General features: G+C 57.0%; 1 protein-coding gene across 1 annotated transcript in view; it reads left to right on the forward strand.

Annotated features, from left to right (window-relative positions):
* NFAM1 (NFAT activating protein with ITAM motif 1) overlaps window positions 4,135-16,278 on the forward strand; it is a 36,451-nt gene continuing 24,307 nt past the window's right edge. Inside the window, exons 1-3 of the mRNA XM_021093097.1 lie at window positions 4,135-4,144; window positions 5,493-5,525; window positions 5,613-5,885. Of these exons, the coding sequence (XP_020948756.1) occupies window positions 4,135-4,144; window positions 5,493-5,525; window positions 5,613-5,885 (316 nt within the window). The remainder of the gene's footprint in view (window positions 4,145-5,492; window positions 5,526-5,612; window positions 5,886-16,278) is intronic.

Here is a 16,278-nt window from a genome sequence, read left to right on the forward strand (position 1 = left end):
TCCTTAATTGGCTGAACTCACTGTGGGGAGCCCCGCCTGGAAAATCCTCGGTCGTCGCTGCCCTGGGCTGGTTTGCCTGGTGGCTGATAACCGGCTCCTATGCAGTTTTCCCTAGAGGCGGGTATAAGGTGTGCCCAGCCACAGCGGCGGTGGGGACCGAGGGGGTGGGCTCTGAAGGAGGCGTCTGTGGGAGCCGGGAAAGGCACGCCCTCCGTTCCCATAGGCCCCCCCAGCACATTCCCGGTCCCGCCTGGCCCGTCCACCCCCAGCCCCCCCCGCACCTATCGCGTGGTCTCTCGAGCCCTGGCCTGACTCGATGGGTGCCCGCCTGGGAGCCCAACACCCCAAGAAAAGGCAAGAGCGACAGGGAAAGACATTCCAAGTGGGAGCCACATGTACCACCAGGTGGCGCTATCGGCACAGGACAACCTGGGGGCGTCCTGGGGGCTGGACGGGAAGGGGGAGGCGAATTGGGGCCGGACCTTCAAGCTCTGGCACCTGCCACCCTAGGCTCTCTGGTGATTAGCCTCCTGCCCCCTGCTTGTCTCTCTTAGGGACACACAGGTACCAAAAACCTAAACCTACCAAGGCCTTGGCACATGGCAAAGATGGAGTAAAGGTTGAAAAATGATGCCACCTCTGCTTTTGAGATCTTCAGGATTATTTTCAGTGTGGCGGGGGCTGTGAGGGGGGACAGCGCCTTTCTGCCTCCCCTTAGCCTGGACTGTCTTATCTAACTGGGTATATGTCCAGTAGGAAGACCCTGGACTCGGGTCCCCTTTGCGACCCCAAGCAGGCCACCTACTCTATTTTTCTCCATCACTAAATGAGGGTTGTGATTCCAGCCCCCTTGGGAGAATCAAATGAATTGCAGGAGAGCATAGCGATTAAAAGTGCAGCCAAGGAGCTCAAGGCCTGCTTGCTAGCTGTGTGGCCTTAAGCAAGTGACTTACAGTCTCTGAACTTCAGTTTCCTCACCTGGAGAATAAGGGCAGTGGTCACACCTACGCACAGAAGGTTTCTGTGAAGACTGAAATAGTCAATACATGAAAAGTCTTTAGGACGGCCTCTGGCATGAAACAAGTACTTCGTAAACAGGCCCAAATCCGGGCAGCTTGAACGGAGAAGGGACTTTGAGGTAGGCCAGGTCAGCCTTCTGGGCCCAGCAGGCATCTTCCAGCGGTGTGCAGGGAGGATGACCTCCAGGTGGGCTTTGCACACCTCTGGTGACGGAGAACTCACTCCCTCCTGAGGAAGGAGGCGTGTCCGTTGTGGGCCAGCCTAGTTCACGATTCGGGGGGTCTCGTTCGACTGAGTCACAGCACATTCTCAGGACCCCTGAGTTTAGTGGTCCACTCTCTGAGTGCGGTAGGGGGCTCAGCGCAACTCGCCGGCAGGCTGCTATATTTTGCCGAATGGGGCTCCCCAAGGCAAACCTGAGTGTTGCTAAGAGGGGAGGGAGACGGCCCTCCACTCCGCTCTCTCCAACGTGGGGTGCTTGAGGGAGAGGGTGAAAGGAAGCGAGGGGCTGATCTATTAGCCCCTGGAGCCCCCAGCAGTGGGGGCCTGGGGGGCCTGAAGAGGGGGACATTTTTCATCTCGACCACAGGCCAGTTCAGAGGTCAGCGGGAGGACTCCTGCTGGTGCTGCAGTCGGCAGGGAGGGAGGACATGACTTCTCCCAGGTGGGAAAGGGAAGGGGGGTGTCCTCTTCCACTTCCTGTGCACCTGCTGCTCGCAGGGCCTCCTGGGAAGAAAACGCAGAGAAGACACGGCAGCTGCTGAGCATCAGAGCTAAACCCTGCCAGGCAGGGGCCTCGCTCACTCCCTCGCTCACTCTTTCACTCACTCACCCTAGGTTACCGGGGGCAGTTGGCCATCCTACATGGGGGTTCTCTGCCCTCCATATATGGGGAGCCCCTCGGGGGGCAAAACTATGACTCGCGTTTTGTGCTCCCACTGCCTGGCACACAGTAAGTACTTAATAAGTACACAGAGGCCAGCGATTGTGGTCCAGTTTGGAAAGCTTTAGTCTTTGTATGGATGAGACACCTTAGACTGCAGGAGAGGTGTTCCCTGGTGGTGCAGCGTTATCACTGCGGTGGCTCAGGTCACTGCTACTGTGCAGGTTTGATCCCTGGTCCCAGAATTTCTGCATGCTGTGGGTGTGGCCAAAAAAAAAAAGGATGGGGGGAATTTCCATTGTGGCACAATGGAAATTAATCCAACTAGTATCCATGAGGATGTGGGTTTTGTCCCTGGCCCGGCTGAATGGGTTAAGGATCCAGCATTGCCGTGAGCTGTGGTGTAGGTCAACAGATGAAGCTCGGATCTGGCGTCGCTGTGGCTGTGGCGTAGGCTGGCAGCCATAGCTCCGATTTGACCCTTCTCCTGGGAACTTCCATATACCGCAGGTACGGACCTAAAAAAAGGACTGCAGGGGACCTATGTGCTCCGCCCCTTCTTTCAACTCCTTCACAGCTGCTGCCTCCTCCATGAAGTCCTCCTGGGCACCCACTCCTCCCTCCACCCCGAGGAACTCCCTTCTTCCCCGCCTCTTTGCCCTGACACACTGCCACCACTGAGGCAGGCGGAGCAGTGCTCAGGAGCGGGGGCTGGGGCCGTCCTCAGAGTCACTTCCCTGGACACATTCCTTAGCTATGTTACCTTGGCCAAATATTCTTTTAACCTTCCTGTGCCTCTGTGTCCTTATCTGGAAAACGGAAGCAATTAGAATACCTATCTCATGGAACTGGGGTGGACACTAAATTGATGTGTAGATTAAAATGCTTTGAGACAGTGCCTGGCATCCAGTAACTACTCTGAACTGCCTTGCGATAGTGTAACCATGCTGATTATTGCTTTCCCAGCTGACTGGGGCTCCTAGAAGCTGGGGTCCTTCACTTCTGCATCCTTCTGCTGAGGCCAGTGCCTGGTGAAGAATGTGTGCTCAACAAAATGCAAAGGGATGGATGGATGAATGGGTAGGTGGATGGATGGATGGATGGGTGGATGGATGGACAGATGAATGGACAAGAGCAAGAGCTGAAAGGCATGGTCCTAGGGCCTTGCCTGAAGACTCAGCTGTGGAGGCCTGGCCCAAAGGCTGCAAAACCCCCGGCTGCCAACTGGAGATGCCATCAGAGCCTCATGTCCTCTGTTCTTCCTCTTGCTCACTTATTTGCAGCCCCTGCCAAGGGCAGGGGGGAGGAAAATCCCCTGGATCCGAGTCTGGGAAGTTCGCTGCTAGGCAGCCACTTCAGTGGAGAGTTTTGAAGAACATGAGGTTTCCGAATGTGCTGCGGTTTCCTTCCCATCACCCGGTTCCTGAGGCCCTGACGGCGCAGCCGCGGCCCGCTGGCTCCCCACCCGAGGTCCAGGTCTGCATCCGCCCAGGAGGCTGCACAGCTTCAGAGCATCCAGGAAACTCAGTAATGACCCGAGACCCCCAGCCACTGCTTTCCAAGTCCTGCCTGAGGAGGGTGTGGCCTCCTCACACCCCACCCTGGAGTCTAGCCGCTGCCTCCCACCAATGGAAGCCTGATGGGAGCCTCCTAGGTGCCAGGTTCAATGCTGGGCGCCCACCTACACGGCAAGCCTGGGAGGAAGGCATTTTATCCTCGTCTTGTGCCCATTCACCTGTCATTCGTGCACCAGTGTCTATGCAGCATGTACTAGGTGCTGGCCCTGTGCTCGGCTCAGGGGGATCAGACGAAAGAAGACAAATGGGAGGCCCCAGGCAGGCAAGAGGCCGTGGGTGGGTTGGACCCAGGCTCAGAAGTGGCAAAGTTCCCGGGGCTCCATGGTGCAGATTCAGAGCGTGGGTTGCACCGTGAGGGGGCAGGGGGCTTTGTGGAGGCATGGGGGAGGCAGAAGAGCCCCGGAGTGGGCGGCGGAGGCAAAGCCCAGGTTCATGTTCCAAGGCAGCCTGGCACTCAGCTGCCTCCCGATGCCAAGTCGTAAAGAGACTCCTGGAGGCACAGACCGATGCCTTTGTGAGGCTCTCTCTGAGCCTGGAGGCATTAACGAGACGTCTATCACCATGGCATCGAGGTGCTTAGACAACCTGCGCCCCCCAGGAGCTTGGAAACAGCGTGAAGCAGATTATCTGTGTCTCACTGTGACATACGCGATCATGTATCACGGTGATGGATCAACAGTCAATACCGCCGGGGTCCCTGCCGCCCGCCCCCCAGCCAGTAGGAAACGTCTGGTGTGCACTCGTCTTCCTTCCTCCCCGGGTTGGCGGGCCCCGCTCCCGCTTGCCGTCCCCAGACACTCCTGGAGTTGGTGGCAAACGTCTCCTGGCTTTCATTGTTCATGTGCAAAGCAGCCGAGGGAAAAGCATTCAGACCAAGGGTGGAAACTGGACTCCGTCCTGCCGTCGCTAGACGCCGCGGCCAGGGTGGGAGAGAGGCTCCGGATTCGCACAGCTGGCCACTAAATGCCAGCCCCATGCACCTGCCCTGATCTTGGGCAAGTTTCTTTGCCTCTTGGGGGCATCGTTTATCATAGTGGGATAATAACCTTTTTTTTTTTTTCTTTTTTTTCAGGGCTGCACCCACGGCATATGGAAGTGCCCAGGCCAGGGGTCAAATTACAGCTGCAGCTGCCAGCCTACACCACAATCACAGCCACAGCCACACAGGATCTGAGCTGCATCTGCGACCTACACCACAACTCACGGCAACACAGATCCTTAAGCCCCTGGGCGAGGCCAGGGGTTGAACCCGCATCCTCGTGGATATTAGTCGGGTTCTTTACCAGCTGAGCCACGATGGGAACTCTGGGATAATAACCTTTATCTTGAGGATTGACGGGCACTCGTGAAGAAAAGAGGGGCAGTGTCAGCTTGTGCTGAAACCCAGCACCTTCGGTTCACCCCAGCTTCCCCAGGGTGCTGGCTGGCTCCTCACCACCCCTTCCCTCTGCCGCTCCGAACACGTGGGCAGACATCTGTCCCCAGCCGCATCCAGCTCTGCCCAGTGCTGAGCTCCAATGCCAGGGCTGCGCAGCTCCCGGTCTGCTGGGGAAAGGGCCCCAGGTGGCAAATAATTGCTGGCCCTGAGTTGGCGCCCATGGAAGTGAGGACAGGGGCTTTGGTTGGGCCAGATGGGGAAGCAATTCATGTGTCTCCTGGTGGGGGAGGGGTGGGCTCAAGTTTAGGGAAGCTGCAGGGAAGAGAGACATTTGAGGGGGGGCTGGAGGGGGAGGCGTTCCCCAGGGGACCCACTGCGGCCGTCACTGGGCTAATGAAGGGCAGCTGGCTCCTGCCCTCACCCGAACTGCCTGGCCCTCCTCTCCGTCACACACCTGCCCCTCCCAACCGCAAAGTCTGCTCTTCGAGGGGCACGTTAATTAAGGGGCTCCCAGACTATTTTCCGGGGGAAGTTTGTGTGAATGGGGCTGGTTTTTTTTTAAGAGTTTCAGAGGTGCGCAGCTACGCCAGCCCTGGGGTTACCCGTGGAAATCCTGTGCCCTCTCTGTCACCAGTGTCTTCTGAACAGGCCACCAGCTGGCACGGGGGTAAGGAAGGGAGAAGCCGATAGCCCAGGGAAGAGGGCTGGGGAGACCTTCCTGCTGGCCCCAAGCTTGGGGCTGTTCCCACTGCTTGAGCGGAAACTCTGGGGTTATTGAAAGGACAAGGTGGCCCACTGAGGCCTCGAGGAAGCAGAGGGCTGGCCAGGGAGGAGCTTGGTGGGGACGTGAAGGGGAACTGTGGCTGCCTGGAAGCTGTCCCCTCCTGTGAGCTAAAGAGGAAGGAGGAACGCTGGCGTGAAGGGCCCGATGGAGAGCTGGCCTCCGGGGCGGTGGGCGCCGCCGGGCCCCCTCTCGGCCCCCTGGCTCCTGGGCTTGTTCCTGCTCCCCTGGACCTGAAGCTCACAGGTACACCGTCTTCCTTCTTCCCACGTGCTCTCTGGCCGCGCACATCAGAGCCGCTTTCATCCTCCGGGCGGCTAATTCCCGGACCTGTCTCGGGGGATTTGCTGGTTGCTTTTGAACATTGCAGACTTCACAGGCGACGCCTTCAGGGACCAGGCGATGTTTAGCTAATGCCTTGCCAAGGTGGCTTTTGAAGAGGCAGGGGCAGCGCTGCCTCCTCGCTGCTGGAACAGCCCCTCTGTGTACAGCCGGACCTCCTGGCCCTAGAACGAGGTGGGTGGGCATTGCTGCGGCCAGGGGGCCTCAGGTTGGGTGCAGGATCCCTGGGAAGGGACAGCTTGTCCCCGAGGATCTCACAGTGGAGCCCCCGCATTGAGCCCGCCACGCAGTGCCTGGCCCGTGTTAGCCAGGGAGGGGCGAGGCCAGCTGCTGGTCACAGGAGCTCAGAGCCTGAGGCACAGAATTGACACAGTTGCCAAAAAGGATGGCACCTCCCACTTCCTGAAATACAGCTAGAGGCCTCTTTCCTGGCTCCAGGTCCCCTCAGACTGGCCCTGGGGATAGGTGGCTTGGGGGCAAGTTCATCCGGGCCAGGGAACCCCCCCCAGGAGTGTCCCTGGACAGGGCTGAGTACCCCAGGATCCCTGAGGCTCAGTCTGTCTCACCTGGGCAGGGCTGACCCTCTTGGAGTGCCAGGGTGCCCTGACCCAGCTGTGCAGGCTGGGTGCTTTTCTTCCCAATCCTTTGACTTTTATGAGCCTTTGGGGAGCTGCGCCCCACCCTTCTGCCGCATCGTCTGTCTCTCGTTTATACCCTAAATAATAACAGCTATTCTTATTACTATGCCTTAGCTTCTCCCGTCCTCAGGCCCCCGTCCTCAGGCCCCCTTGGGTGCCGTCCCACTGGCATCATTTAAGAACAGGAAACTGAGGTCGGGAGGCCAGGTAGCTCGCCCGAGCCTAGAGGGTGAGGGGAGGTCAGATTCAGCTCCGAGCCAGGACCCTTGGCAGTGGGCTCCGGGGGTCCTCTCGCCTTTCTTTGTAAATAATTCTCTTCACAGAAAAATACACCCTTGGGGAGCCAAGACCTGACTGTGTGGTACCCACTGCAGGCCTCAAGGGCCAGGCCCCTGTGACTTCATCTCCTTTGGTCTGTGCCCCTCCGGCCCCTCCCCCACCCAGGGACAGATGCCAAGAGGGAAACTCGGCTTGTTGGTGACGAGTTGGAACTCATTCGTACTCACTTTTAGCTTGATTGCCCCCAAATTCACATCATTTCCCTTTGTGTGGTCCGTCTTCCCCAAAAGGCACCCAGCACATCCCAGTAACCAAGAGGAAGAGGATTTCGAGGTGCTGCCATGAAAAGTGCTTTTGTAACTGTCTTCATTGCAAACAGATTTTCTTCCCCAGTGTTGCAACAAACATACGAAAGAGACACTCTGCTCTTTCACAAGAGGTGGAAACACCCCGTGATCTTCTAGAACCTCTTGGAGCAACAGGCAGCACCTCATCATTCCTGGCCTTCCCCCGCGGGTGCTTGGCTCTGCTATGCCCCGCCCCTCCCCCACCCTCTTGCCTCTGAGCTTTGGGGGTTTGATGGGAAGAATCCAACCTCTCCTCATCCCCCAAACCTCCCCAGCTCACCCACCAGCCTGGTCCAACCCACTCCATCCACTGCGAGCACTGAGCCCAGCCTGCAGCCCTCAGCCGTGTCCACAGGGGGACTTGGGTAGCGTGGTCACTGAAGCCGCGGCTCAGTGTGTCATGTCCCTCAACCGCCTGATGCAGGGTTGAGGGCCAGTCAGGGATGTTGGGCCTGAGTTTGGATCTGAGCTCTGCGACTCAGCCTGGGCCCCTGGGCAGGTTCTTGTTGTTGCTGTGTCTCAGTGGCCTCATCTGTTAAATGGGTGCACTAGTGATGCCTGCCTGCTAGCACATCCTGAGACTGAGGGGGGAGGGCACGTGGTTAGGGCTCGAAAGACGTCAGCCACCTGCCAGCCTGGCAGAGCCAGCTGAAATGCAAGGTTCAGTTTGTTGGCCCTATATCCTAGGGAGCCCACGGGCTCCTTTGGGTCACACCCCCCTTCCCGGCATCTCCAGCACACCCTGGGATGGCAGATCAGGACCTCTCTTGCTCCCAGTCCTCCTCCCCCTGCTCTCCTCTGGTCTCTTGAGCCTTCTGCCACTTCTTTCTCAAAAGGTCTAGCAGCCACCTCTGGTCTCATGGTCACCTGCTCTCCCCCAGAGCTGAGGCTCACTTTCCTGAGAGCAGCTGCACACATGCTTTCAAAAGGCCTCAAGTCACCTCCAAGGGCTTTGGGGCCAGACAGACCATGTTGAAGTCCTGCCTTCATCTAGCGACTGCTGTGTGACCTCAAGCAAGTTACTTAACTTTTCTGAATCTCAGTGACCTCAACAAACATCCGTCCCCTTTCTCTTCCTGGCCTCTCCAGAGCTCTGTCTTGTGTTCATCTCTCACACATTCATAGAAAAGGACCAGGACTCGGCACTGGGGGGACCTGCTGGTGAAAAGCCTCAGCCCCCACTCTCAGCTTGGAGGAAACTGTGAGACACCCGCAAAACAAGGCCCAAGGCAGGAGGGAACCAGGGCGGGTTTGCCTCCCCTCCCCCGTTAGCTCTGGACTCAGGTGTCACCACCCCCTTTGTTGTCCCAAAGATGTTCTGCAACCTGCTGCCTCCCTCCCTGCCGCTGCGGGCCTCTGTCAGGACCGGCCTCGGCTTTTCATCTTCTTCTAATCCCAATAAAGAGCTTTCGAGGCAGGCGAGGAAAAGCACCTCTCTGCTGGAGGTGGGGCAGGGGGAGTGGTGGAGGGGGAGACAGAGCAGGTGGGTGGGTGGCAGGCACAGCTGGAATAAAGGCTGGGAGGCCAGAAGGCAGAGCCGGGGGAGGGGACCGGGAGCGGGTCGGTGTGACCAGGGAGGAGCGTCTCTTAGCAGAGCCGTGGGCTACGGTTCCCCTGGGATATAATTCTGGGTGGATTATGAATGCCTGTCAGGTCCAGCTTCAGGTGCTGTTCCAGTAGCTCCTATTGTCAGTGCTTTCTTTTTAAATCGTGAAATAGAATAGACACGCAGAAAAGAACAATCAATATAATAAAACATGTTGCTGCGTGTGGCCCTCTCAGGTCACGAAAAAGAACAGGACACTTCCCCAGAGACCCTGGACCCCCCTCAGAAACCGTCCCCTCCCCCAGGCACCCCCATTCTGAAGATAGGGCCATGGCTTCCTGGCATTTCTTTATACTTTTATCTTTTGGTTCGTGTCCCTAAATGATAGAGGTGAGTCGGGCTTGTTTTTTGAACTCTGTGCAATCAGCGCAACCCTGCGAGTGTTCTGTGTGACCTGCTTCTTTTACTCGACGTCCTGTTTTTTAAAGATACAGCCAGCTGACCGTGTGGCTGAAGTTTGTTTATTTTCGTCGCTAAAGAACAGGGGTCGCAAACCCTGGCCCGTAGGGTAAATCCAGCCGACCACCTTTTTGTCTGGCCTGCAAGTTATGAATGGTTTTTTACATCTGTTCATGGTTGGGGAAAAAAAAAAAATCAAAAGAAGAATACTGATTGCACAGCATGTGAGATTACACCATCATGTCAGCCCTCCATTCCCACCGGTTTCGCATCTGCGGATTCCACCAAGCGTGGACTGAAAATATTCGGGGAAGACTTTCCAGATCGTGCCAAAAAGCCACCCTTGCTTTTGCGGGCAGTTATTTATAAAGCATAGTATTTACAGCCGTACCTCTAGCACTTACATTGCATTAAGGGTTATAAGTAATCTAGAGATGATTTAAAGGACCGTTGACCCTTGGACGAAGTGGATTTGAACTTCAAGGGTACATTTATACGTGGTTATTTTTCAATAGCAGCCACGACAGGACTACACGGTTGGTTGACTCTGAGGATGTGGAGCCTGGATACAGAGGGCTGACAGCGAGTTGTATTTGGCTGTCCCACGGCGTGGGGATCAGCATCCCTAACTAGCACGTTGCTCAAGGGTCAGCTGAGTGTGGGACCCCTATGCCGTTGGGGGTAAAGGAGCGTGTGCGGATTTGGGTTTCCGTGATGGATCCTGGAACCAATCCCCCCTGGATACGGAGTGACAACTGTACTCACATTCCCGCGTCCATAAATAAAGTTTTATTGGAACAGAGCCATGTGTATCCATTCATAGCTCATCCGTGGCTGCTTTTGCCCCACAACCGCAGAGTTGAGTAGCTGTGATGGAGACCATATGGCTCGCAAAGCGTAAAATATTTACTATCCGGCCCTTTACAGATCATGCTTATCAACCCCTGCTGCGGAGCGTCCCGTTGAATGAATATCCGCGAGCTGTTTAGTTCTGATGGACAGTCCAGGTGTTCCCGCCGGTGGCTGTGAGCCCTGGTGTCGTCTCCAGGCTCACGTGGGTTTGGTGTCTCCGGGGGATCTGCCCACGAAGGCTGCTTCTCTCCGAGCTGTCCGCAGAACATGCGTGGGCTTACGTGGTTGGCTTTGCATCCTTGACCCCCCAGCAGGGTGCCTGGGCCCCAGGGGAGGCCCAGGAAATGCTAATGATCGCAGAATGAATTCAGCTTCCAGCCAGGTGACCCCGGAGTTGGAGATGAGACGCCCCTGGAGAGGCGCAATAGCCGTCTTGACTCCTGAATGAGGAGGGAGTGGGAGCTTGCTGGGCAAACCTGGCCCAGAAACAGGATCTGACACCACCGCTGCCCCCACGCTTCTTTGCTTGTTATGGATCCAGGTGGGGCCTTGCAGTGGTGGGCGGGGGGTGTCAGGCACTGGAGCGGGGGCTGAGGCCAGAGGAAAGGAAGGGGGCAAAGGAGGTGAGCCTGGAGAGGTGGAGGGAGAGGGCGTAGGTATGAACTGGCAGGTGGAGCGTCCGGCTTCCTGGCAAAGGACAACCTGACCCGTCTGGTTTGAGCCCTGGCAGACTTTAGCCAAGTCACCCGACCACTCTGGGCTCCCACCTCCCTCCTCTGCCAGTGGCCTCAGGAGGGCACATCCAGGACCACCAGTAATCCTAGGGCTGGCACCTGGGACCTCTCGGGGAGGGTCTGTGGACCTGGACCACAGGGACAGGCTGCCTGGAGGAGGAGACGATCCTGGTGGGTTTCTGCTCCCCCCACCGCACACACCGGTCTCACCCTAAGACTCTCCATGGGCTGTGGCGGAGACAGGTAGAGCCAGGGCTGGAGCCCCTTTCGGGCTCCAGGCCTGATCCCTGCTTGCTGCTGATGGGCAGACGAGGGGGGAGGGGAGAGGCGACACCAAGTGGGTGCAGCCCAAGCCCAAGTGCAGGGGTGGCCTCCCGTCAGGCAGCCTGTCCTCTCATCAGAGGTGGCACACACGACAGCGCTGGTCAGAGAGGCACATTTCTGAAAGCAAGTTCACGCGCAGCCACATACATCAAAATTTAAAACACACATATTCTTTGAGGCAGTAACTCCCCTTCTCAGACACGTACCGAGGAGCTGGGGGCCCGGGAGACAGGGCGTGTATATGAGGATGCACGCTCCTGGGTCCACGGAGCACAGCCGGCCTCGCTCCGTCCGCAGAGCATTTAGATGAAACCCTCCGGCTCCTGCCCCCCCACCCCCACTTTTGAGCCAAGCTGGATGCCTGCTGCCCCTGAGCTTTTGCTCCTGTGCCTTGCTTGGCCGGGAAGGTGTCCTTTCCCTCGCTCACCTGGTGACGACCACCTGTTGGTCAAGGTTGAACGCTGGTACCTTCTTTGTGGTGCTCTTTCTGTTTCACGGTCCCAGCCAATGACACACCCAGCCTTGCTCCCCAGGGTGTTCACCTGTGGTTCTGAGTGTGCAGGAGCTCAGAGGTGTGAGCTCACCGGGAGCAGGTGAGGGTATAGTCCCGGAACAAGTACCCAGCCCTTTGGAGGTGGGGTGTGTAAGAACGAGAGGAAGGTGTCTGCAGGGTCAGGGTCAAGGCCAGACAGAGCAGGAGCCACAGGGTCTTTGCTGACCTCCTGGCTGGAGAGCATCAGGTCTTGGGAGGGAAGGACGAGGCTGGCAGAAATAGATGTGGAAGGGAGGGGGGGCAGTTGAGTGATTTTGTGCCCGGAGGGGTAGCCTCTTTGGGGAGGGAGAGATTTAAGAGGAGTCAGGATGAAAGTAATGTGGTGAAGGCGTTCACAGGAAGGAATTAGTGTTGTCAGCCAGAAGTATTTATATTTTAAAAGTATTTCTATTAAAAAATGTTTATATTTTAAAAGGAGGCTGGAGGCGGGGGGTGCCGAATCCCACAGAAGGAGTCACTCATGTGAGGGTTTCAGGTGACCGAGGAAGGCTGTTTGGCTCTTGTCACCTTCTTAGCGTCAAATGTGATCATGTCACTTCCCCACGGGGGGGGGGTGTCCACAGAGGCCCCCCAGGTTTCTAGGACAACATTCCACATTCAGGTCCCCGCCTCCCCCATCCCACCCCTCCCACGTGCATCGCCCTGTTTCGAGACTTGTAGAAGCTTCGCCCAAGAGTTTTTTAGGCTTAAACCTCCTCACCTGGCTTCCCCGTGAACCTGGCTCCCTCCTCCTCTTCCTTCAAAGTTCCGCTTGGTGAAGGGACAGGAAATGCTCGCCCCGCTGTGATGTCAGGGGGGCAGACCTGCACACAAGCTCAGTGCTAAGGTTTCTAGAATACACACAGTGAGCATGCTGCACTTTTGTACTGGGGGCGCGGGGTGCCCTGACGAGTTACCATTTAAAAAGCAAAGGGACTCCAACTGTCCCCTCTCCAGGAAGGCCCTGCCCCCTCGCTGGGCGGGGTCCCTCCTGGCGGGGTCCCCTCCCCTGCGTGTCCGCCATCCCTCAGACTTCCTCTTATCCCACGCTTTCAGCTTCATCAGGCAGCACCCTTCCGGGGGGCAGTGGGACTTTGGGGGGGCACACACTCCTTGCAGGAGGGGGCATCCTGGTGGGGTCTACCCCCCTCACTCCTTTTCTCCCCTTTCAGAGACAAGGAGCAGGACCTCATGCCACCCGTCCGGTGGCTCTGTCACACTACCCCATCCCGACAGCCTCTCTGAGGTGGAGGTAAAGGCACAGGCCACATCCTGAAACCATCTCCAAAGTCTGAGCAACTTGCCTTTCAAACACAGGCCAAAAGGGAGGTGACTGCTATAAAAATACCGTTAACACCCGTGAAGCTCATACATTTCGGGGACCACACATTTGGCATTCCACACTTGTTTGTGTCCCCGAATGGCCACTCGGCACCCAGGGTCCAGAGTCTGGAGGCATGAGAACAGGATGTAGGCAGGCGCGGACATGCCACCCCCACCCCCTAACCCCTGCCCCCACAAGGCAAGTCCCATGCGTGAGCATCTTTGTCATTTGGAGGTGTTGAAAGATGTGACAGCCAGTCTGACGGCAGTGTTCCGAGGGCATCGGCGCCAAAAGCTCCAGGAAACACATACTCCGTTCAGCGGCTGCCTTCCAGCGCCTGCCCCACGCTTCTCCCTGATCAGCCACTTGGCGACGTACCTCCGTGTCTGATGCCTCTGTCCTAAAGGACTCACCCGTTTTTCTGTGGCATCCTGGGACTTCATGCCCAGGCAGATGGCCAGAGTCCTGTGATAAAACCAGCATCTGTGTCTTCCCAGCAGCCCCTCGTAAGGGCCTTGAAAAGAGAGGCACGGCTCCGAGAGATGCCAGGATTAAATGGGAGGGCAAAGCTCCATGCCTAAAATAGAGACCGTGGGAACTGCTTTCTTCTGTAGCTGGAGAATCAACGTGTGTTCCTTTAAAATCGACCTAAGTTGGAATGCATACCTTTGATCCCCAACTCTGGGCTCTCGTTCCTCTGGCTCAATGCCATGGAAGGGACTGGGTTCCAGGCAGAGGGGAAGTGGGGGCCAGGGCCCGGCTGGGGAGGTAGTTGGTGAGGGGAACGGTGAGTGAGCCGGGGAAGCTGGAGTGGGGGGGCAGTGATGGGGGGGCAGCGATGGGGTGAGTGCCAGGTTCTGGGGAAGAAGGAGGGACTCTGGCTGGCCTTCTTCAAATGCTTGGCTGGCCCTGCCACAGGATCTGTCTTACGGGGCTCATGGGGCCATTGGTTTCTGCTCTGGGAGCCACAGGCTCTCTTGAGCTAGGCAACAGTAGCCAACCCCCGATGCTGCAGGCTTAGCCATCATCCTCAGAGCCCTAGGGGCTGCCAGATGTCTCTGCCTCTTAGATGACCCAAAGTTAGGGGGAAGACCCCTGAATTTTTGGCTCCCTTTAAAATAGGGCAGTTTGCGAGTTCCTGTTGTGGCTCAGTGGGTTAAGAACCCAACTAGTGTCCGGGAGAATGCGGGTTCGATCCCTGCCCTTGCTCAGTGGGTTAAGGATTTGGCATTGCCGCAAGATGTGGCTTGGATCTCGAGTTGCCGTTGTGGCAGAGGACGGCAGCTGCAGTTCTGATTCGACCCCTAGCCTGGGAACTTCCATATATCATAGGCCCTAAAAAGAATAAAATAAAATTAAAAAGGGCCATTCTTTCATTTGAGAAGTTTTTTTCTTTTGCTTGTTTCGAGATTTTAAAACCATAGCCTCGAGCAGTGGTTATGAGTGTGGGGTGATCGGCTCAAGGAGACCCAGCTTAAAACACTGCCGCCTCCGCCACCACTAACTGCTGTGCCCATGGGCCTCCCTTCTCTGAACCTCAGTTTTCTCATCTGCAAAAGGGAACAGGCACAGCTAGTTTTATCATCGCAGGTTTCACAGCTTCATCCGAGGGTCTGTGTTGTACAGACGGAGCTGTGCACCCTGAAGAGGCTCAGGGAAGAGGTGAGTGAGTCGGGCAGGCAGAGAGGGTGACCCCACAGCCAGGGAGAGGGAGGGGACAGGAGGGCATTCTGAGCTGTGGGAATAATGTGGCCCAAGGCTCCAGAGCCCGGCAGGCCTGGCGTCAGGGGGGAGTGGGTAACTGGGGACCAAGCGCAGCTGAGCTGGGCTGCACAAGGCCTAGAGGAATAGACTGGATCCTCCAGGCCAGGGACCTAAACATTTTTTTTTCTTAAACGGTGGCCCACAGTGAAGGGATGCATGTCACAGCGTGACCCTGTCTGAACCCAGTTGTATGAATATAACAAACCATAAGGTCACCAACAGCGTCCTTCCTACAAACGAAATGCTCCGAGTTCTATTTTTTTTTAACTGCATGTCTTGACCCTGTAAATTGATTTCAGACTCCTTCCGGCCTCGGCTGTCGGGGGCGGGGGGGGGGGGTGGGCGGGTCAGGCAGGGCTGGAGCAGGGTGGCTGACCAATCCCCCGGGGCAGTGCCAGGCAGGCCCCGGCTGGGGAGCAGAGCAGGCTGGATTCTGGGGCTGTCTCTAGGGGGAAGGGGGGGGTGCCGTGCTGGGGGTGGGGAGGGCTGATGGGGTGGGCACCCCTCCCACACCCAGTCAAGGTCTTTGATGGCAAATCCCTCCCCGTGGGGACTCGGCATGGGGTCCTTCTGAGGTGGGAGTGAGGCACCGCCAACCAGCTCTTGAAGCGCCTGCAGATTCAAAAGAAGAACCGGAAAAGGAAGGAATCAGGCACCAGCGGGTGGTAGATAAAGTCTCTCCCAACGAGCTGGCCAGGAACAGGGTGGGGGAAGAGGAGGAGGAGGCTGGGGGGAGGCGGGGAGGGCTCCCAGGCTGAGCCGAGGCACACTCACTGCTTGCCAAGCAGCAGCGGAGCCTCCAGTACCTGACCTGGGGGGTTGCCTACTCCCTGGTGTCCAGCCCACACGGGGCCGTGGTGTTAGACAGGCTTGGGGCAGGGGGCAAGGGGTCCTTGGGGGTTCTGTCCTGTCCAAAGGCCGCCCATGCCATGGTGTTCTGTGCTATGGGCCTGTCACTTACATGGGCAGAAAAGTCAGGCTGGCATTTGTTTTCCAAGCTCACATTGAGGACATAGGACTCAAGACTTAGGACTTAGGAGGTGTCCCTGCTTCCTTGTCTCTGGAGAAAGGCAGCCTGGCCCTGAGGCAGGCATGCCGTCTTCTTGGCCCCATGTTACCCCATGACAGCCCTGTAAGGCTGGCATTGCTGTTCTCTCCTTGTTGTAGGAGAAACACTGAGGTTCAGAGAAGTCAAGTGGTTGTCTAAGGTTGCACAGCACTTTTTTTTTTTTTCTTTTTAGGCCTGCACCTATGGTATTTGGAAGTTCCTGTGTAAGGGGTCCAGCTGGAGCTACAGCTGCTGGCCACAGCCACGGCCACAGCAACACTGGATCCAAACCATATCTGCAACCTACACCACAGCTCACAGCAACACTGGATCCTTAACTCACTGAGCGAGGCCAGGGAGTGAACCCACCTCCTCAAGGATTCTATTTGGGTTCGTTACTGCTAAGCCACAATGGGACCTTCTAGGTTGCACAGATTTTAATGACAGAGC

The sequence above is a fragment of the Sus scrofa genome, chromosome 5, assembly GCF_000003025.6.
Source record: "Sus scrofa isolate TJ Tabasco breed Duroc chromosome 5, Sscrofa11.1, whole genome shotgun sequence".
NCBI classification, from domain to species: domain Eukaryota; kingdom Metazoa; phylum Chordata; class Mammalia; order Artiodactyla; family Suidae; genus Sus; species Sus scrofa.